This window comes from Oncorhynchus masou, chromosome 7 (assembly GCF_036934945.1).
Source record: "Oncorhynchus masou masou isolate Uvic2021 chromosome 7, UVic_Omas_1.1, whole genome shotgun sequence".
In the NCBI taxonomy this organism is placed as follows: domain Eukaryota; kingdom Metazoa; phylum Chordata; class Actinopteri; order Salmoniformes; family Salmonidae; genus Oncorhynchus; species Oncorhynchus masou.
The window spans coordinates 28,416,292-28,440,085 of NC_088218.1; the positions used below are offsets into that span (position 1 = coordinate 28,416,292).

The window sequence follows — 23,794 nt, forward strand, 5'->3', positions numbered from 1 at the left end:
GAGAGGCTAAGGTCGAGTCATGCGTCCTCCAAAACATGACCTGCCAAACCACACTTCTTAACACCCACCCGCACCAATGTGTTGGAGGAAACACCGCTCAACTGACGACCGAAGTCAGTCTGCAGGCTCCCGGCCCGCCACAAGGAGTCGCTAGAGTGCAATGAGCCATATAAAGCCACCCAGGCCAAACCATCCCCTGGGCCAATGGTGCGCCGCCCTATGGGACTCCTGGTCACGCCCGGTTGTGACGCAGCCTGGGATCAAACTCGGGTCTGTAGTGACACCTTAAGCACTGCAATGTAGCGCCACTCGGGAGGCTAAATAGTGCATTCTGATTAGTGTTTAGTACGATTAGTTCACAGTGTGTAGTTTAAGTAAGTAATAGGCAAGCCAGATTTTGGCCTTAGTCCATACTAGTCTCTCCACAGAATTATATACAGAATTATATACAGTATTTACCCCCATAGTTTCACTGCCAAAAACACTTCAAAGCAGACATAAACAAAGGGGGTGTACTTATTATTTTTAGGCATTGAGTGTGTGTGTGCATGTCAGCATGAGGACAGAAAAATAGAGCAAAAGCCTTGTGCGCACACATAGTCAAAGTAATGCGATTGACACTGCTATTTGCTATTACCTTAAGTGGAGGTATGCAACATTTTCTACTACCATTAAACTAGAACAAAAACTACTTGTGGTCCGGTGATTGTGTTTTACGAGAGTGCTTTAGAGTAGAAGTGGCCATCTTGACTCGGTGGTAATTGTGTGGTTGAAAATGCTTGGACCAAATTGGCCTTGTTCAGGAGCACTGGCAGTCCGTAAATACTGTGGTTCTTAGCCGTGGCCATGGACTCTACAAGGTGTCGAAAGCGTTCCACAGGGATACTGGCCCATGTTGACTCCAATGCTTTCCACAGTGGCTGGAGGTCCTTTGGTTGGTGGACCATTCTTGATACACACGGGAAACTGATGAGCATGAAAAACCCAGCAGCGTTGCAGTTCTTGACACTTACATTTTTTGTCTTGCCCATTCGCCCTCTGAATGGCACAACATACACAATCCATGTCTCAATTGTCTTTAACCTGTCTCCTCCCCTTCATCAACACTGATTGAAATGGATTTAACAAGTGGTATTAATCCAAGCTTTCACTTGGAATCACCTGGTCAGTCTATGTCATGGAAAGAGCAGGTGTTCTTAATGTTTTGTACACTCAGTGCATGCAATGTATTGCCATAAAACATATGCAAATAAAGCTAGCTGAACAGTTCATGGAGGGTTCTAAGAACAACCCTTGAAATATAAAAAGGTTCTTGGAAGAACCCTTCATAGAAGGTTCTAGGTAGAACCTTCTGCAAATGGTTCTACCTAGCACCAAAAAAAGGTTCCCCAATTGGGACTAATTGAAAAACCTTATGGTTCTACTAAGCACCTTTTTTTCTAAGAATGTATGGTTGTATTTAATGGAAATCCTGACATCCAGCTACTCACTGTCTTGTACTTGACAATGTACTCCACGATGGGCATGCCCCCGTCGTCTTGCTTGACAAGGCCCAGCCGGTAGGTCTTTCCCATCCCTCTCTGGCCATGCACTGCCGGAGGGCTGGGCTCACGTATGGGTAGAGTCTGGAAGGACTCCGTGTGACTGAACTCCCCTTGGCCCTTCCCATTGACTGCAGCCACTCGCACTTCGTAGGTGGTGTTGGGCTCTAGGCCTGTCAGCAGTACTATCGCTGTAGGAGGAGAACCAGGGAGAGCGTTAGTTAGCACATTATCATGTTGTTAGCTTGTTCACAGACAGACAGAGAGTTAGAGCGAGAGAGATAGAGACATACAGACAGACAGACAGACAGACAGAGAGACAGCCATACAGACAGAGAGAAGAGAAAAGACAGACAGACAGACAGAATAAGAGATAGATTCAAAGAGAAAAATAGAGAAATACAAAGTAACGTAGAAAGTCAGAGGGATACAGACAGACACAGATTTTTGTGGAGTGACAGCGAAATGGAGGATAGCTGCGAGAGTGAAACCTCTCACGCTGTGTGTGTATGTATGTGAGAGACGCCTACCACCTCCCACTCCTCTCTGTTGAATCCCACTAATCCACCCCAGCTCCTCTTTGTTCCACCTGGAAACAAGCTGGCTTAACACGCTAACAGCATCGGTTAACAGTGCCACAAACACCACTATCAGTCAATGGGAGGGGCGGGGTCGCCAGCTACGCTAAAGCTAATCGCTAACAGAGCTACTAACACCACTATGTGTCAAAGGGAGGACCGCAGCATATGGTAAAACTAATGCTAGTGCCACAAATCTACTGTTCCTATCAGGTCCACTCTCTTGTCAATACAGGGGGTGGGATGTACCATAGTGGAGTGACACAAGGGGATCTGTGTACCTAGCTGTGTTGAGTGATTATTCCACTGCAGCTGAGCTAGCCAGCATTCTTCCTCCCTGCCTCCTTCCATTCATGGCCAGAGAGATAGTATAGAAGGTAAAGCTGCTAAAACTGCCAATATGTGGGAGTGCTGTTTGTGTGGAAACAGTATGAAAACAGTAGTACTCCATTGTTGATTCTCTGGGATCAGTAGATAGTAAAGCTTCAGCATCAATGTTCGGAGTAGGACAACATGTCTTTGGAACTCTTCAATTCTACCGAAATACTATGTGACAACTTCACAGTGTGCTGTGAAATGATACGCATCTGTCAATAACATCTTGAACATTTTCAAATTTAATGATATTGAATATCAGCCTAAAATATTGGCCATCGGCTCCTCAAAAAAACGGTATCGACATCGACCCTACCAAATCCATATTGGTCGTTCTCTAACAAAGCCAGTAGTTCATACAACCACACCTAAAATAGCAATATATTAATCAGTATATATTAATAACATTTTCTCAGCAGTCAGCTGAAATCATAGATTTCTATGTAAATTCTACAATAAAGTAATTTACAGAGTTCATCATGCGGAAATTACAAAAGGACATTCATGCAGAGTTAGGTATCCAAGATGGAGTAGCAGTGCAGACGTGGTTTGTCATCCTCACGTGTACTTTTTTTTTTGTTGGTCTTTTTTTGGATATATTTCAATTTATTTTCAATCTCTTTTCCATTTTTTTAAATTAAATATACCTTCCGGTAGCCTGCCTCACCCAATGTGACACAGATCCGCTATTTTTTAGACGTTATAGCCAAGAACCTCCATCAGAAGCTAGCCAGCTAATTAGCTACTAGCTATTTAGCCATTGTTAGCCACTGCTAGCGGCCTTTCCTTCTACACAGACACCAGACGTTTTTTTTTTGCCTGGGTAATACTTGCCAGCATCGAACAGTTTTCTCCACTACAACGCCGGATTCCTGCCTTAAACCCTGGACAATTACTCCTGATCATCACAGCTAGCTAGCTGCCACCGAGTGACCCAGCCCCGAAGCTAGCCCTGATCCAGGCCCACCTCCCGGCCAACTCTGTGATCACAGACGCAGGCGCATCTCCTGGCTAGCAAACTAAATTACTACAACTACAATTACCTCTTTCGCCATCTGGTCTGGACCCTTTGTTGACACGGCGCCCAGCCGTGCCACCACGACTGGTTTGCCAACTTAACTCCATCCGCTGTGCCCTCAATCGCCCTTCGCCGAATGTCGGAGCAGACGCATCTACGTACCCCGGCCTGCTAAATTTAAACGCTGTGTCTCCCGTGTGCTAGCGTAGTAACGACTACCCCGCGGCTTCCCTGTTCCATCTATTGCTGTTCACTGGACGTTATGATCACTTGGCTACATAGCTGATGCCTGCTGGACTGTTCATTAATCACGGTACTCCATTTTGTTTATCTGTCGGCCCCAACTCAGGCCCTGTGTGTAGTTAACCGACCCTCTCTGCCCATTCATCGCCATTTTACCTGTTGCTGTTGTCTTAGCCGAATAGCTGTTGTCTTACCCGTTGTTGACTTAGCTAGCTCTCCCAATCAACACCTGTGATTGCTTTATGCCTCGCTTTATGTCTCTCTCAAATGTCAATATGCCTTGCACACTGTTGTTTAGGATAGTTATTATTGTCTTAGTTTACTGCGGAGCCCTCGTCTCACTTAACATGCCTCAAATACCTCCTTTGTCCCACCTACCACACACATGATAACCTCACCCAGCATAACTAGCCCATCCAGAGATGCAACCTCTCTTATCATCACTCAGTGCCTGGGTTTACCTCCACTGTACACGCACCCCACCATACCCCTGTCTGTACATTATGCCCTGAATCTATTCTAACATGCCCAGAAATCTGCTCCTTTTATTCTCTGTCCCCAATGCACTAGACAACAAGTTTTGGCCTATTTATTGCCTTGCCTCCTCACGCCATTTGCACACACTGTATATAGACTTTATTTTTTTCTATTGTGTTATTGACTAAGCTTATTTATTCCATGTGTGACTCTGTGTAGTTGTTTGAGTCGCACTGCTTTGCTTTATCTTGGCCAGGTTGCAGTTGTAAATGAGAACTTGTTCTCAACTAGCTTACGTGATTAAATAAAGGTGAAATAAAATTTTAAAAAAGGGGTTCGCTGAACATGGGTGAAGGTTGTTGTTTTGCAACTTGCGCTGCTGTAAAAGTGCGCTAAGGATAATGGCTGCCTTGCAATTGAATAATGGGGGATCTAAATGCAAAATGAGATAATTGCTAACATTTTGGCTCTACCAGGGGTTTGACGAGACCTTTAGTGAGCGCCAGTGGTATTCAGATGAACAAATTATGACAACTCATTATACACAGAGCTGTTTTATAGTGTAAAGTGCATCATTACTATTAAGTCCCTGAAGTGGCTCCAAATAATATTTGCAACTGGTAATTAGTTGATTTGGCTATCTCCGTTAACGTGCTCACCTCGAGACAAGGGAGGTGGTGAAACAGGTGGTGGTGGAACACAAGAACTAACACCATTTAAAACCTTTTACGGCTGCTGTACCTGTACAGGAACCAATCAGCGAAAATTCCAGAGCGCCAACTAATTGTACTCGATACAACTCAAACTTTCATTAAGAATTCATACTTCACAACCTTGATTTCTTACTCACTGTACATCTCTCTCGAATATCTCCCTCTCTCAAATCTCTCTCTTTCTCTCTAAAATCTTATTTTGGTTTTTTTCTCTCCATCTTCTTCATATTTTCTCTTTCATTCTATCCTCTTTAACTCCGTCTGTCTTTCTCTCTGTTCACATTGCCTGTATATGTCACTTTGTTCTCTCTCTATCCCTCAATGCTTCCATGCTTCTCAGCATTCTCGGCGTTCCATCTCACTATTGTAATAGACTCCAAAATGAGGGATATTAGCGATAAGCCCTTCAGGTTTGTCAGACCTGCTTATCGTCTGAGAATTCGTCCTTCTGAGGTGATCTTTTTTTGAAGTCCTCCACATTACTCACACCCACTCCCCTGAGTGCCTCTAAAATCAATTTTGAGTCGTGGAGCCAGAGTGGAAAGGGAAAGACAGTTGCTTTTCAGACCTGCTGGTTAGCTGTCCCCCCCCTCTCTCTCCCTACCCTTCTCTCACTCCCTCCCTTTCACAGGCTTTATGACCAGAGCGTAGGAGGCCTCCTGATCTTGTGGAGGCTTGCCGCAGAGAGACGGTTGCAGCGCGAATCAAGTAGCGACGGCTTCCAGTTGTTTGTCTGGTTCACTGGTTCGACATTTGTGTGTTTGTGTGAGGACGGGGACTAATGTGCGGAAAAATAAGGTTCATCAAGGATGAGGGGTCTTAGTCTGGCTTAGGGGAGCAGGACCTTGCAGTGAAAGACCTAACCTTATGGCAGCTTTTTTGTAAAGCATGTACAGTGGGTCAAAAAAGTATTTAGTCAGCCACCAATTGTGCAAGTTCTCCCACTTAAAAAGATGAGGCCTGCAATTTTCATCATAGATACACTTCAACTATGACAGACAAAAAGAGAAGAAAAAATCCAGAAAATCACATTGTAGGATTTTTAATGAATTTATTTGCAAATTATGGTGGAAAATAAGTAATTGGTCAATAACAAAAGTTTGTCTCAATACTTTGTTATATACCCTTTGTTGGCAATGATAGAGGTCAAACGCTTTCTGTAAGTCTTCACGAGGTTTTCACAAACTGTTGCTGGTATTTTGGCCAATTCCTTCATGCAGATCTCCTCTAGAGCAGTGATATTTTGGGGCTGTTGCTAGGCAACACTGACTTTCAACTCCCTCCAAAGATTTTCTATGGGGTTGAGATCTGGAGACTGGCTAGGCCACTCCAGGACCTTCTTACGAAGCCACTCCTTCGTTGCCTGGGCGGTGTGTTTGGGATCATTGTCATGCTGAAAGACCCAGTCACGTTTCATCTTCAATGCCCTTGCTGATGGTAGGCTTTGTTACTTTGGTCCCAGCTCTCTGCAGGTCATTCACAAGGTCCCCCCGTGTGGTTCTGGTATTTTTGCTCACCATTCTTGTGATCATTTTGACCCAACAGGGTGAGATATTGCCCCAGATCGAGGGAGATTATCAGTGGTCTTGTATGTCTTCCATTTCCTAATAATTGCTCCCACAGTTGATTTCTTCAAACCAAGCTGCTTACCTATTGCAGATTCAGTCTTCCCAGCCTGGTACAGGTCTACAATTTTGTTTCTGGTGTCCTTTGACAGCTCTTTGGTCTTGGCCATAGTGGAGTTTGGAGTGTGACTGTTTGAGGTTGTGGACAGGTGTCTTTTATACTGATAACAAGTTCAAACAGGTGCCATTAATACAGATAACGAGTGGAGGACAGAGAAGCCTCTTAAAGAAGAAGTTACAGGTCTGTGAGAGCCAGAAATCTTGCTTGTTTGTAGGTGACCAAATACTTACTTTCCACCATAATTTGCAAATAAATTCATTAAAAATCCTACAATGTAATTTTCTGGATTTTATTTTTCATTTTGTCTGTCATAGTTGAAGTGTACCTATGATGAAAATTACAGGCCCCTCTCATCTTTTTAAGTGGGAGAACTTGCAAAATTGGTGGCTGACTAAATACTTTTTTGCCCCACTGTAAATGTGAGAAAACATGAGATATGTCGCTATAATGGAGATGGTCATCTAGAATGTCCGTACCATTGTTGATGATGATTGTACATTTTTATGACGATAATGACGATGATGATTGATGATGACAAAAATGTTGTTGACGATGAAAATGATGTCCATTTTGATGTAGATGATGATGATGGCAATGAAAATAACAATGATGATGACATAATGACAGCGACAATGATCAGAATAGGGATAATGAAGATCAAAATAGGGGTACAAGCTCACTCTGGACTCCATGTGACTTGACGTCTCTCCAGTCCTGCGAGCCCACTTCTTTGTAGTTGACCAGGTAGTGGCCAATGGGTACACCGCCATGTGAGTCGGGTTTCATGAATGTCACCGTGGCGATGTGCTGTGACACGGCCGACAAGCGCACTGAGTACGGGTTCGAGGGCACGTCTACAAAAAAGCAGAGAAATAACTGTCACACTCATAACCGTCCCCCACTGAAACAACACACATCCAAACATCAGTTCCGCTAACCCTTCAGAAACATTACATTGATGTCTCTATTTGTTTGGAAACATAATATCGTTGGTGTGTCGTTATTGGCAAATGAAAAAAACTCTCACAAGTGATACAAAGATGTCGCTATGGCAACTCAGCCTCATTGGGTTTTACAATGCAGAATGCTTTGTGTTAACCCACATACAGTGTTCAGGCGTAAAAAAAAAGCCAAGGCCATTATATTTATCAGCGGTTGACTCAATCCCGTTATCACACAAACACTTCCCTTTTATCTGGTGGAGCCACAGGGCTTTGAGCAAATCAAAAGAAACTGTTGCTGTCCTACAGAGCCTCTCTTTTATAAGACCAGGAATACATTAAGTAGAGAGAGGCCTTTCAGCATGGTTGTGGGGCTACACACAATTGGGCACACACATGCACACACGTACAAACACCAGCATAAGCACACACACGTACACACTGATATGCAGCCTGCACGCACACTAGTATAAATGCACGCACGCACGCACGCACACACACACACACACGGCCATGTGCGCACACACACACACTCAAAGGGAAGCATCAACCATATGGATAAAGATTGAGCTATGAATGTGTATGTACGAAGCCTGATTCAACAATTGATTCTGAGAACCCAGCACATACCTTCTAAATAAGTCATACACATTGCAAAAGTTGCATAGTTACTATGCGTATCTAACGACAAGTTATTATTTACACATAAACTGTATTTCTTTCAATCTCTGTTGCTATATGACACAAAGTTAGAGTGGGAAGGGAGACACATTGAACTATCTTTGCTAACACTGTGGGTATAGGCAGTTCAAACCATCAGAGTCAATCCTTAACAGTCTTATAATACTGCATTTTTAACTTGGCACAACCCCATGGTATCTTGAGTAATACATCAAAGGCCATATTCACGATGCATCTCAGAGTAGGAATACTGATCTGATTTAACCTTTTAAGTCATAATGAATAAGAGGGTGGTCCTGATCCTACAGTAGTTCAGTACTCTTACTCTGAAAGGCTTTGTGAATTCAGGCCCAAAACTTCTTAACATTAGGGATAATGCATGACTTTTCAACTATGATCTGCCATTTACTTGCATCAGTAACATTCATAATATCATTCAAGTTACATAAGGAGTTGCATAAGCGAGTTAGTGCTGCGACACGGTTTCCATAGGAATGAACTGATCATGAATCAAGTGTTAGCATTTAGCGGGGTAGTTGGCTCACAGTCTTCTATCTAGAGTTGTTACACTAGAGTTTCCTCTCTCTTTAATGATCAGACTTTGAAGCCGAATCAAACTGATAGGCGAGAGAGTGTGTATGAAGGACCCATTGTTTAACTTCATGGATCCCCAAACCTCTGTTTTAGTCTTATGGTTTGTTAATCACAACACTCCATTCATTGTGATAAAGGGAAAGAGATCTGAATCTTAATTGAGCGAAGACTTGTTTACTTTCCTTTAGTGATTGTGTCTGTGTGTGACAGAGAGAGAGTTTGTAAAGGTGTCTCTGTGTGTTTGAAATGTGTATTCCGACATGTGTGTGTGCATGTATGCGAAAAATGCATACCTATATGGGTGTGTGTGTGGAAGAATATCTCTTAAAACTACATCGTAAGTCCTTTTTCTCAGAATTCTACTTCTAAGAGTCCCTGTGTTTGAAGTAATTGAATCTGGACTAAAGTGAATTGGACTGTGTTATTTTATATTAGCCTGCTCTATGCACCATAAATTAGGGGGTACTTTAGTAAATAGAGGGAACTACGTTAAATCAGAGAGCACTATTTGAGATTAGGTTAGGCTAAATAGAGGTTGGGGGGTGGTTGTGGGGGGGTTAGTGGATTTACTGCCATGGAAATGGCAAATAAGTAGGTTATCAACAACAATACAGAGCGAGAGGGGTGCAAAACAGTTGGAAGACACTATCTGGGCAAGCATAAATGCACACACAGCAATGCACGTACACACTGATATGCAGCATACACACAAACACATGAGTATAAATGCGCGCACACACACACACACACACACACAAAGGGAAGTTTGAGCTATGAAAGTCTGTGCACAAAACCAGATTCAACAATTGATTCTCAAACCTTCCAAATAAGTCGTCCAAGTCGCTAAAGTTGAATAGTTAGAATGTGTATTATCTCAACATAAACCGTACTTAGGCGGTACTTTAGCAAATAGGGGGAGCTACAGTATGTTAAATCAGTGAGAACCATATGAGATTAGGTTAGGCTAAATAGAGGTTGGGGGGGTGGTTATGGGATTTACTGCCATGGTAACAGCAAACAAGGAGGTTATCAACAACAAGAGAGAGAGAGAGAAGGGTGCACAACAGTTGGAAGATACTATATGAAGTGGCACTTTGTTGCTTTGGTCAGCACTAGATATTTAATTGAATGATTGGGGCGATATTTGGTCAATCATGCCACATGGAAGATACACAGTTGGAACTATTTGATTGATGAATGAACTTTGATATGTTGAGGTGCATGGTTTACCCGATTCCATATGTATGATATCAAAAAGGTCCAATGTGCTATAATGAGGGAGGATTGGTTACTTTATGGAGGCCAGCACTTACCTGCCTGGGCCAAGATGAACTCCTGGTATTTCACTCCGATGTTGTTCCGGGCCGTGCAGTTGTAGCGTCCGAAATCCCTATCGGACACTGGGGTGACCTAGGGACAAACATTTGAGTGAGCACAGAGACCAGAGCTAAGTCAATACAATGACACTGGCATTACACTGAGTGAAGACTTTGGGTCACACTAGTTTAGGCATTATAAAGAATTGTTTCTTTCATTCAACCCTTATTTTACCAGATAAGTTGGCAATGACCTAGGGAAGAGATGCAGAGGAGAGGAAAGGAGTTGAAAGACCACTTGGAAGCTGGGGATGATTTTTATTTCTGAAGTTAGATTGTTACCGGTGGGTGCCCTGTTGCTTCCTATACCCACCTCTAGCATGGACTTGCCGTCGGTCGTGTGGATGCGTGTGTTGGCAGTGCCCTCGGCTGAGATGGTGAGGCGTTCTCTCCTCCACAGCATGGTGGCGGGCGGGTTGGACTTGACGTCACAGCTGATGTTTACCGGGTTGCCCTCCCACGAGTAAAAGATGGTTTGGTTGGTCTGGAACTTGGGCATGTCTATCCAAGACACAACACGATTGGTCAGTTAGCTTCCAAGTCATGCTTAACCAGGCAAATAAAAAACAGCCAGAAAATCTGAGATGAAAAATCCAAAAAATGGGTTGTTGGGTGAGTGAAAAGGGTGTCTCATGAATGCCTCAATACACTCTCGCTAAAGTTAAAAGGAAGCTTAAACTTAATTGAGACACCTCATGCTGGGCGAGAGATCTCCATTACGATACTCTTTCAGAGTGTGTGTGTGTGTCGTTGTGTGTGTGTGTGTAAGTGTATGAATCTGGGGTGACGAGCTGGATGGGCTCTCATGAACAATCCCCCCACTGCATTGGGGGGCCGCTTGCCATCACTGCTAGATGCTGCATTCATCCAGTAGTCAGTAGAGTGGCATTATGGTCTATTTTATGCTTGCTTGCAGTATTCCATTAGGGAGATTGATGCTTAGTGCTTTGTAACAAAGGAGGATGTGCCTCTACCTCCTCTCGTCCCGCCACAGACTAAATAAATGAGCTAATTAGCTCTGCGGTGACAGTTGGCTTAGCTCCCGCCGCTGCTACGCTCAGTCACACACTTCTTGGGCCCATTTTGTCCATCTACTTTCTGACTGTCATGTGTTGAGGGAGGGCTTGATGGGTCACTGCTCTGAGGGTGTGGCACTGTCAAGGGTGGCGTGGGAAAAGTGAGGGCAGTGTTGTCATGCATGCTCACCTCAAAGGGTGCCACTTATAGCAAGTTTGTTAGAAAAGACAGACACCTGGCTTATTACAATTGCATCTCCACTTGAGGTGCAGTTATTACATGTGTGTTTCATGCCATTAGCCTTTCACGCGAGTTCCAAATATCTCAAATGGTCGCTCCAACGTGAGTTTTTTATGCGTGTGATGTCAGAATCCACTCACTGTTCCAAAATGTGGTTGTTATGCAACAAGACAGTTAACCTACGCTGTCCTCAAACCAAGGCATGCTGCCTGCTAATTATCTATAGGCTGTTTCAACTTGTCAACTTTTTAGTATTTTCTAACAAGTTTTATTTTCTAACAACAGATTGAATGGAGGTGTACTACGCCTCATCTTTACTTCACATAAAAAGTAGCCCATTTCACTGTTGGTGACAATTTATGTTTGAGACTGAGCCGGACAAACTTCTCTCTTCAACGAGAGCCCAAGCACTTCCCCAGTTTTCCCCCAGATCAAGTATGAAAACATTGCACATCTCTAGGCAGAACAGGTCTTGCACAAAATTTTCCCACCTGGCACAGTTTCTGGCTGGCGCGGGCATTGCCTTCGTTGCTGTTTATTCACAGAAAATAACTTTGGATGTGTGCATTCCTATCAAAGTAAGTTCCTTATTTTCTGTATATTGTGTTGTCGGTCCTGCTGTAGCATACAATATGTATGTAATGTAATGTATTTACTGTTTTATTCACGTTTTGAAGTACTAGTGACAAATCATGCATTCCAACTCTTGCATAGATTTAATGGACACATATGATGTGTACTGATTATGATGAGCTAATGCTAAGCTATTTGCCAGCAATGTGTGCCGCCATGTTTGTTGATATCATACAATGCATTCTGGTTGTCACGTAAGCGTCTGTCAGACCAAAGATGTTGTAAAAAAAAATGAAGTGAGGGCATAGTTCACTCGACTGACTTATGGTGCTTTCAAGATAACTGGGAAAAATACGAGATCAAATCATGACATTAGTGATTTTCAGGTCAGAAAGTTGGAGCTTTATAAAGAGGCCCAATTTCCCAAGATGGACGACTGTTCAAAACTAGTTTTCCCAAGCCAAGTTTTTTTCAGACTTCCCAGTTGTCTTGAATGCATTGAAATCGGAAGTCGGAGATTTCTGAGTTCCCAGTTGTTTTGAATGCGGCATCAGATTGTAACTATGGTAACTCATGGTTGCCAGCACAGACCCCCCTTTCAAGGGGTTTTATTTTTATTTAGCGTATAAACTTCTCCTGTGTTTGCTCCCCATTTATTGATAAATCCCCCATTATAGTAGTATTTCCTGCATCATATCTCCACACAATACCTTTCCCCATTTCTACAGCCCATGGACTTGAAAACCCCTCTAATATAGTTTCATCCCTGTCTAGCTTTCGCGCTACGGCTAGGCTAGGCAGTAGGCTTGTATTTGGGGTGATCATCTGTGTCCTTTGTGATTTGTTAAAAACGGTAAACAACTTGTCAAGTCATGTGCTTCTATTTTTTTCAGGCAATGGGCGCAGCCATCTTTGACTAAGTTTGTTTGTGTCTTATAATGAATGGCATTCTGGGATTACGGACTTTTCGCTTGTCAAACAAACAAACATGGCTGCCATCATAAAGTATTTAGCTGACACACAGCTATTTTCTAAACAGTATTACATTTCTCCCTTGTGCTCACCAGATATGTGGTACATTGTAAACAAATCTAACTTTTAGGTTGCTAACTTATGTTTTGTTTATTGTTAGCGTAACCTGTTATTTAGACTAGTTTATGGAATGAGTTTGGCTGTCGATGTTTCATGTGATGTTTGGATGATGAAGATCGCATTTCTCTTCTACAATAAAAAGTGCAATTGAGAAATAAAGTTGTGAAGACATTTATTTCCCATCAGTACAAAACCTTTTTTAGATGCTTTCAGACAAATGTTTCGACACGTTTGTTGCATCAGTTCTGTTGCTACTGTTTACAATCACATATTTGCAATGGTACACTGCAGGGGCCACTCAACAATGATCACACATATGTGATTGTATGCATCAAAGGATTAAAGATGGTGAGATCTTTAGCTTTAATCTTATTATTAAAGAGTACTTGAGGAAGCAGTTGTTTCACCAGGAAGTGTGTGTGTGGGGGGGGGGGGATAAATAATGCAGCAGGATATCCTCCTACTACTTAGCCTTTCTGGGGGCAGGCAACTCTGTTGTGATTAATCTAGCATTTGCTAAAAAGGGAAAACAGAAACACTGTTTAACAATAGAATATTACAAGTCAGCAGATTTGTGTGTGTGGTTTTGATGCTTTGCTTGTGCAAACAAGTTGTATTGGTTTTAGATGTAATAATGAAGAAGCTTTTTTTAAATTAAATTCCATTGTCCTCCAATAGAGAATCTTATCTCTACCTCAGTTTGAGCCTCAATTCATGCACCTTGGTTCAAAAGCGAGGTAGCGGCTGTGCACCATTCCCTTTGTTTGTATACTGTGCAGATGTGCAAACGTGTGTGTGTGTATACTGTATCTGTGTAGGCATGTGTGTTTTTGTTCTCAAACTGTACTTACACTCGATATCGAGGAACATGCTCTTTTGGTGGCCCCCAATCCTGCTGAGGGCCTCACAGTCAAAACGGCCTAAGTCAGTTAGCTTCACCCCACTGATGGTCAACATGGACTTGCCATGGCGGCCCCGCACGTCCACACGCCCATCCCGGCTCTGTGCAGGCACACACACACACACACACACACACACACACACACACACACACACACACACACACACACACACATGGATCGTGAATGTATTGCATACTGTACATCTCATGTGAAGAATTTGCTTTATCCACTCCATCCACACACATACACCTTTTTTTCTGTTGACCTTTTACTCCATAACAAACTCACACACCTTCAAAACTGTTAAACCCCCCTGACACTCAATCAAACCAAGTATCTGATGTAAAGTCAGTTTTACGCCTCAGGCTAGGATTAATGTGATTGACTATCAATTGATTTGCAATAATTAGATAGAGAACTGTGAAGACAGATGGTCTCAATTTGATGCCAAGGGTCAATTAGATTGGGAGCAGCAATCATTCCTTGTAATCGTCAGTGATACTTAACAAAGACAAACTGGCTCAGCGTGATCACTTAGAAAGGAGATATTTTGGGTTCTTCAAATACTTTGAGAGTTTGATCAAGCCTGTCTGGTGTGCCAGATGGGCAGGGTTTGCACTTTTGGGACTAGTCCATTGGTGATTTTAATATTTGAAAGAAAACAAATACTATTTGAACTCAGCTCTGCTCAGCTCAGCTCTACTATCTGCTACTCCGTAAGCAGATAGTAACTGCAATTGATTAATCAAGTCCTACGGTTAGAAACCAGCAGGACTGGGCCCAGTATTCTTAACCCCTGGAGTTCCCATGCCAAATTGGCCCATAGATATCTCTCCACCCTCTGGGACCCATCTCTGTGTCATTTTCCTCCCTTCTCCTTTAGTTTTGAGCCTTGGTGTCTCCTGAGAGCTCGCCCCTGCAGTGTGCAGATGTGGCAGACTCACACTGACTCCGACGCCCACTCTATAGATCTCCCTAAACAATCGATGCATATCCAGCTCCAGCTGTTAATGCCGATTATAATGCCTCAGTCATATTAGCCCTGACTGTGAGGTCTCTTGCAGTCATTTCAGCTCACACAGTCTCTCGCTACTGCCAGGTTAAAGAGGCCTCCCTTTAAGGAGTGGTAAAGGGTATAATACAGTTGGTTTGATCTCACGTGAATCGTCACTTGTGTAGATTAATGTTGGTTTGATCCTATTTTACCTTGAATGTAATTATTTTTATATAATTGTGGTTGGCAATGAAAGTGGTGCATTCAGTAGGATGGTCACAGTGTGCTACTGCACATATACAGCAGGTGCCCTCCACAGTCTGCCAGAGGAAGAGAATGCTGACTCTGGGCTTTATGCAATCTCTATCTCTCTTGCTCTCTCTCCTAGATGTGGGTTATTTATTCCCAGGTTCCACTGGCTGAGGAAGGGATGCTCTCTCTAGGGAGAAGGAGGGATGCGATGGGGGGAGAAAAAGGAGGAGGGAGAAAGACACTAGCCTGTTTGATATGCAGTGCAGAGGAGCTGACATGGACAGGAGGCACTACAGGAGCACACACTCAGACACAAACAGACAGAAGGAGGGAGAAAGAGAGAGAGAATGAGACATCAAGCCCACATAGCAAGAGGAAAAGGGGAGAGATCGGTAGAGAGAGAGAGAGGTAAAGGTAGGTGGAAGATGAAAGATGGTGAGCAGAGCAGATCAGTTGAAGCCCTCTCCATCTGATGTGAGGAAACTGGACATGCCCTGCTACACCCTGCAATGATCACACATGATCTTAAATAAGATCTCTACAAAGCTGAACTCTAAGTAACCCCATGCAAAGGTATCCGATGGTATTAGTGCTGGCTCTGGATCAGTTAAAACAAGATGCATCATCTTTCCTTATCCTCTTCATTCAGTTAAGATACAGTGGCTGTGGCTGTTGACCTTGGGAGTGTCGTCTCGCTGTAAGACCTTATTAAGCTGTCGTGAATGGGGAGCTGCAGTGGCTCGCTGCTAGTGCTAGCATAACCTCGCCAGTGGCATTAAGAAGAGAAAACAGGTCAACAGAAACCCACAATGCTGTGTTACTATGTATCATTGACTTTCAGTCAGCGTACACTGTTTCTCAGCTAGTTTGTTTGGTTTGTATTTGCTTTAATGAGAAACAAATACGCTAGTTGGCAAGCAACATGGCAAAAAGGAGACAAAAAAAACTTGACAAAAGTAGTGGAGTTACGTTTTATGGTACTGGATAAGAGAATAGAGAGCAGCACGCTGGCTGTGTCTGGATATACAGATTGAAAGAAGCGGCGACTAGCTTTTCACCTAAATGAACATGGCCATCCATCAAGGAAGCAGTATACACAAAGCCCAAGTCTGTTCTTTCCCATATATTCAGGTGTGTTGCTCGGCACTCACATTTCCATAATTTCATTTGCCTCAACGTGCAAAGAAGTATTTACTCTCATTCGGTGCCTTGATTTATCAAGTTGAGCGGATTACGCCAACGCACACATTCATTTATCTCAGCCATTGACCTTTTTCCCGGGGAAAGCAGAAGCCATCTTTGCTAATGCAGCGCCTCTCGAAAAGCATTAGTGCTCGGCGGCTACTGAGACAATGACAGAAAAACACATGGTAGCTGTCTGTTTACTCTTAGCCACGATTTGAGCATTTCTTTAACCTTTGTATGTTGAGGCACTATGTTTCACAATGTATGCTCCGAGAATCTCAGAGATTAATGGTCCTCATTGAAAACATCCTAGTCGTATACAACATGGTTTTGTTTCAAATGAGTCACCAATGGCATCCAACCATGATACACTGTTGAGTATAACTCATCTTTGGATGAGGTAGCTTACCCTATGGCCTACCTTTCTCTCTTTGTTCAGTAACACAATTAACAATATCTTACTTCACATATACCTTTATTGCATGATGGATATCACGTAGTGCCTCTAAAGAGCTCTAGGAAGGAGATGTTGGAATTACTGGGCCCACAAAACGTATACTCAAAAAAATGTCTGAGAATTACTCTATGATCCAGTCACATCCATCCTCAAAGGTGAGCATTCTCCTCAGACGTGCTCTTTGTTAATACCGGCCATCTGGTCTGTGCAAGAAATAAAGGGTGAGAGAGGGTTGAGGACGGTACTTTGTGTGACTGTAGGCAGAATGCAGTAAGTGGAAGGTTGTTTGTGTGTGTGTGTGTGTGTGTGTGTGTGTGTGTATGCTTGCTTGCGTGGGACTGTATGTGTCTAGAAAGGGTGATACGGGTACCAGTAGAGTGCAACTGTAGGCAACAATGAAAAGGAGGGCGGAAGTGAGAGCAGGTGACAGCCCAGGGTTACCTTGTCTCCATCGGCGAAGCTCTGACCGTCACTGGCTCTCCTCCAGGAGATCTCAGGGAGTGGCTCCCCCTCAGCCACGCAGGAGATCATGGCGGCGCTGCCCTCTACCGCCGTCACGTTACGCAGCTGGGTGATGTGTGGCTGGACTGGAGGGACAGAGAGAAAGAGAGAAAGAGAAGAAGGGGGGGAGCGTCCAAGAGAGATAGAGGAGGGAAAGAGAGAGGGGGGATGAAAGAGAGAGAGAGAGAGAGATAGGGAGTCAGAGTGAAATTAAGAAAGTGAGATGAGGAGAAAGAGAAAGACAATAATTTTAGACAGGAGACGCCTAGTGCTAACACCATGTATTGGAGGATAGACGACTTTGGGCTTGACTATTGAGGCCCTACGATCTAAAATCTTCTGTTCAGAATCATACTTTTCCACTTCTGAAAGAAGGGGTGTCCATCACAGTTTATAGCCTCGAGAAAAAGTAGTCCTTGGTACAGTCGAGTCCCCTGTCCACACCGTGCCCAGACTGACAACGAGATAGAAAACCAGGACTTTGAGTTAAGTCTCCCTACCCCTTTACAACCTCTTTCTCAACACCTATACTCCTCCTTTTCTCTTCAAAATCATTTTTTTTTCAGACAAACCATTTTTTAAATGCTGTGCGCCCCCGATAAACAGCATTAAGGAGTGGGGAATTGTGGCTGTGGTGTAGAGATCCGCTCACCGTTAAGTCACTCTCTCAGACATGGCCGTCTAAGCTAGCGCCCGAACGTCACGTGTGTCATGGGCAAATAGTGTGCAATATAAAAAAGAAATGACAACCTGTACAAGTAAAGTAAAGTAGCAAGGGCTGTAAAACTGTGAAGAACTGGAATTGAATGGAGAAATAGACCTAAAGTGTGTCTGGTTTTTAAAGCTGTCTTGGCAAGATCAAGAAGTTGTTTGTAATTTCAAAAAGAGTGAACCTGTCTTGGATGAGGGTGGATGAGCCATCTAAGGGGATTTAGAGCTTGTCATGTAACAGGGTCATAGGCATGCACGCACGCACACATACATACAAACACAAAATCAATTACTTTCTTAATTGATATTCTTAGTAGTTAAATTAGCTCAGTCCTTGAAGAGCCAAAAATGGAAGAATAAACAATTATCTTTCGACAGAAATAAGTCATTAATATTTTGGTGGATATTATTTTTTTTCAAGGTAAGCTAAATACTTTCAAACACGGCCTTGATGTCACGCCTTGGTCATTGTATTTTGTGTTTTCGTTATATATTTGTTCAGGCCAGGGTGTGACATGGGTTTATTGTGTTGTCGTATTGGGCTTTTTGTAGGCATTGGGATTGTGGTTGATTAGGGGTGTGTTTAGGCTTGGCTGCCTGAGGCGGTTCTCAATCAGAGTCAGGTGATTCTTGTTGTCTCTGATGGGGAACCGTATTTAGGTAGCCTGGGTTTCACTGTGTATTTCGTGGGTGATTGTTCCTGTCTCTGTGTAGTTTCACCAGATAGGCTGTAATTAGGTTTCACGTTCCGTTTTGTTGTTTTGTATTTGTATCAGTTATTTCATGTACCGCGATTCATTCATTAAAGACATGAGTAACCACCACGCTGCATTTCGTTCTGACTTTCTTTCGACAAACGAAGAACGCCGTTACAGAATCACCCACCACACACGGACCGAGCGGCGTGGTAACAGGCAGCGACAGCAGGAGCAGCGAAGGGAGGACGTTATGGACAGCAGAAGTATGGAGTATACGACGTGGGAGGAAATAGACAGGTGGGCGGTAGACCCAGAGAGAGTGCCGGAGCCCGCCTGGGATTTGCTGGAGCAGTGCGAAGAGGGCTATAGGAGAATGGAGTTGGAGAGGCAATCACGACGGCGCAGAGGGAAGCCCGGGAATCAGCCCCCAAAATTTATTGGGGGGGTCTTACAGGGAGTATGGCTAGGTAGGAGACCTGCGCAAACTCCCTGTGCTTACCGGGGGGCTAGAGAGACCGGGCAGGCACCGTGTTATGCAGTGGTGCGCACGGTGTCCCCAGTGCGGGTGCATAGCCCGTGCGATATATTTCAGCTCCGCGTATCGGCTGGGCTAGATTGAGCATCGAGCCAAATGCCATGAAGCCGGCTCTACGCATCTGGTCCCCAGTGCGTCTCCTTGGGCCGGCTTACATGGCACCAGCCTTGCGCTCGGTGTCTCCGGTTTGCCTACATAGCCCAGTGCGGGCTATTCCACCTCGCCGCACTGGCAGGGCGACCGAGAGTATTCAACCGGGTAAGGTTGGGCAGGCTCGGTGCTCAAGAGCTCCAGTGCGCCTGCACGGTCCGGTCTATCCAGTACCACCTTCACACCCCAGCCCTCCGGTAGCAGCTCCCCGCACTAGGCTTCCTGTGCGTGTCCTCGATCCAATACCACCAGTGCCAGCACCACGCATCAGGCCTACAGTGCGCCTCGCCTCTCCTGCGCTGCCGGAGCCTCCCGCCTGTTCAGCGCTTCTAGAGCCTTCCTCCTCTACAGCGCTGCCGGAGCCTCCTGCCTGTTCGGAGCAGCCTGAGCTGCCAGTCTGCATGGAGCAGCCAGAGCTGTCAGTCTGCATGGAGCAGCCAGAGCTGTCAGTCTGCTTGGAGCAGCCAGAGCTGCCAGTCTGCATGGAGCTGCCAGTCTGCATGGAGCTGCCAGTCTGCATGGAGCTGCAAGTCTGCAAGGAGCTTCCAGTCTGCAAGGAGCTTCCAGTCTGCAAGGAGCTTCCAGTCTGCATGGAGCTGCCAGTCTGCATGGAGCTGCCAGTCTGCATGGAGCTGCCAGTCTGCATGGAGCTGCCAGTCTGCAAGGAGCTACCAATCTGCATGGAGCTGCCAGTCTGCATGGAGTTGCCAGTCTGCAAGGAGCTGCCAGTCTGCAAGGAGCTGCCAGTCTGCAAGGAGCTGCCAGTCTACAAGGAGCTGCCAGTCTGCATGGAGCTGCCAGTCTGCATGGAGTTGCCAGTCTGCAAGGAGCTGCCAGTCTGCAAGGAGCTGCAAGTCTGCATAATGAGCCGCCAGAGCTGTCAATCTGCATGGAGCAGCCAGAGCCGCCAGTCAGCATGGAGCAGCCAGAGCCGTCAGTAAGCATGAAGCAGCCAGAGCCGTCAGTCTGCCAGGATCTGCCAGTCAACCAGACTCTTCCAGATCTGCCAGTCAACCAGAATCTTCCAGATCTGCTAGTCAACCAAACTCTTCCAGATCTGCCAGTCAACCAGACTCTTCCAGATCTGCCAGTCAACCAGACCCTTCCAGATCTGCCAGTCAACCAGACGCTTCCAGATCTGCCAGTCGACCAAACTCTTCCAGATCCGCCAGTCAGCCAGGATCTGCCAGAACTGCCTGCCAGCCAGGATCTGCCGGATTCAACTGCCTGGTTGGGCTTCCTCTCAGTGCTGGGCTTCCTTTCAGTGCTGGGCTTCCTCTCAGTGCTGGGCTTCCTCTGTTCCGAGCTGCCCCTCTGTCCCGAGCTGCCCCTCTGTCCCGAGCTGCCCCTCTGTCTCGAGCTGCCCTTCTGTCCCGAGCTGCCCCTCTGTCTCGAGCTGCCCCTCAGTCCAGTGGGGTTCTGGGTGAGGACTACTAGGCCATGGTCGGCGGCGAGGGTGGATTATCCCAGGACACGTAGGAGAGGAACTATGACATTAATGGAGTGGGGTCAACGTCCCGAGCCGGAACTGCCACCATGGACAGACGCCCACCCGGACCCTCCCTATGTTTTTGAGGTGCGTCCGGGAGTCCGCACCTTAGGGGGGGGGGGTTCTGTCACGCCTTGGTCTTAGTATTTTGTGTTTTAGTTAATTAGTTGGTCAGGCCAGGGTGTGACATGGGTTTATGTTATTGTGTTGTCGTATTGGGATTTTTGTAGGCATTGGGATTGTGGTTGATTAGGGGTGTGTTTAGTTTAGGTTTGGCTGCCTGAGGCGGTTCTCAATCAGAGTCAGGTGATTCTTGTTGTCTCTGATGGGGAACCGTATTTAGGTTGCCTGGGTTTCACTGTGTATTTTGTGGGTGATTGTTCCTGTCTCTGTGTAGTTTCACCAGATAGGCTGTAATTAGGTTTCACGTTCCGTTTTGTTGTTTTGTATTTTGTATCAGTTATTTCATGTACCACGATTCATTCATTAAAGACATGAGTAACCACCACGCTGCATTTCGGTCCGACTCTCATTCAACAAACGAAGAACGCCGTTACATTTACAAACAACAAGAGGGTTTAATTGGAGTCTATTTCTTTGGCGCCTAGACCTATATAAATTAACTTTACTGGCTGAGGTAGGCTATGAGGCTTAACAGCCTTCTAGAAGTAGGATTTGCTTTATTAGGCCTACATACAATTGCAACTGGTCAAAAATGTAGCATCCTACATAAAGCAATCATTTAAAGAAAAAAGCCTGAAACAATGTAACTAATAACGAAATGCAAACATTTGTAAATAGCAAACTCTAAAAGTAATTGGAAAGGTAGATAGAAATGACAAATTATACCAATTATTTTGTATCTTTATTGTGGTTACAATAAAGAATGTAAACAAGATGCTGTGTTTTTATTTACAGTAGTGATGGACAACTGGAGGCATTTTGAAAACAGGTTTTCAAACACTTGTTTTTCCACAAGTGTACTGTAGCAAGTGTAGCCCATCATGCAAATGTTTCCTATTAGCAGGACAATATAATTTTTATAGCCCGGCTAATATTGTGAAAATCCCTCAACTTGCAATGTATTTGATGCTTAAGTACTCTAAACTGTTACATTTCTAACTGAAAACAGCAGTACAGTATTTCTTCATCAACATCTTTATGCTTTCGTTAATAAAATAATGAGAAAAAATACATTCAAATGCGGATGTTTATTGAAACTACATTTTAGTCGCACTTCCACCCAGCTCCATGACCACGGGTGAGATGATTGATGAGATGATCAGTGTATTTGTTGCATTGTTGTATGGTGGATTTCTCTAGCCAAAACATCTTGATGGCCTTGACCAGTTTATCTTTGCATGTCGGCTTGGCAGTTACGGATTAATGTTTTCAGTTGATGCCAAACAAGTTCGATCAGGTTTAATTCAGGAGACCTACATGTAGAGAAAGAAAGAAATACAGTTGCATACAGTTTCCACTAAAGAAATATTTCATATATTATTTTTTTTATTTCTTTATTTAACTACATGAAGCTCTACTTACTCTTACTCGCTGGCATCTTGACCCAGTTTATGCCCTCATTTGTAATGCAAACCCGGGCATCAATGCGTTTTGGGCCATTGTCTGCATTTGGAGAAGATTTTTATTTATTTAGCCTAACAGCCAACATTAGGTACAATAATAGAAATATACATGTAAATAGGCCTAAATATAACAAAATATTGGTATAATCCTACCTTGAAAGAAACAATGTGGTCCCGAAACACCAGTCTGACATAGGGTCCAGCATATCTCTTGATGATTTGTTCCTCAAAGAAATCACGAGCCACGATACCTGAAAAAGGAGGCAAGAGTGAATTATTATACATAACTGTCCGTGAGGTGTAGGCTACGATATTTTATATACCTTTTGCTTTGTAAATAGCCAAACTTACCATCAAAAATCAAACATGGGCCTGGTCCCTGGCGAGAAATTGCCACCCACACATGGAGTTTGAGCGGATACTTGGGACTTGGCTTGCTTCATCTTCTTCCTTATTTTCTGTAGCAATTTTGAGCACATTGCTAACGGGTCACGGTTGGTTGGACTGTGAAGATGACGTCATTGAATGTCTCGCCAGCTTTGATCCATGCCTGGGCCTGCAGGACCCGAGGGTCTTTGTTTGTCAGACGAATCATTGGGTCGAAACTACAGAACATTATGGCTATTAGCAGAGCTATATTTTGTCATTTATAAATATTATTTTGGACTTTATACAGATTACAATTGCTAACTGTCGTTTTTCTGAAAACAAAATAATCTCCAAAATATTGTTAGAAATAGCCTTCCCACTGTTGACATCTATTTCAGCACCGTTTGGCGCTGCTCTGAGACAAGCATGGAGAAACGAACATGTTCAATTAATATCCATGATATTCTTAAGATATATGTGTTGACTGAATATAAGCAAGTGATGTCTGCTAAATAATCAAGTTAGGTTTCTCCAGAAATAAATAATTAGAAATAACAAACTGGCTTTAGTGAGAATGTCTCACCCCATGTTCATCCTCACTCACTCTCGGTTAAATGAAAACGAAATCTTCAAAATATCGTTACTTTTTAAACAAATGATTATTATTATTAATTCATTTTGAAACATATAAAAGCCCCTCAGATATTCTCACAGATCCTAATGGAAAATTACCTTTAGATATTCATTTAGAATCCTCCAAATGTAATTATTGGCGGCTTTATTTACAAATGAGTGAGAATGTCTCACCCCATGTTCAAGA

General features: G+C 44.0%; 1 protein-coding gene across 1 annotated transcript in view; it reads right to left on the minus strand.

Annotated features, from left to right (window-relative positions):
- Positions 1 to 23,794, minus strand: part of LOC135543099 (neural cell adhesion molecule 2-like) — a 423,699-nt gene that overhangs the window by 21,266 nt on the left and 378,639 nt on the right. The window contains exons 8-13 of the mRNA XM_064970177.1: positions 17,377 to 17,522; positions 13,997 to 14,147; positions 10,537 to 10,724; positions 10,161 to 10,257; positions 7,312 to 7,485; positions 1,491 to 1,732 (exon numbers count right to left, since the gene is read on the minus strand). Of these exons, the coding sequence (XP_064826249.1) occupies positions 1,491 to 1,732; positions 7,312 to 7,485; positions 10,161 to 10,257; positions 10,537 to 10,724; positions 13,997 to 14,147; positions 17,377 to 17,522 (998 nt within the window). The remainder of the gene's footprint in view (positions 1 to 1,490; positions 1,733 to 7,311; positions 7,486 to 10,160; positions 10,258 to 10,536; positions 10,725 to 13,996; positions 14,148 to 17,376; positions 17,523 to 23,794) is intronic.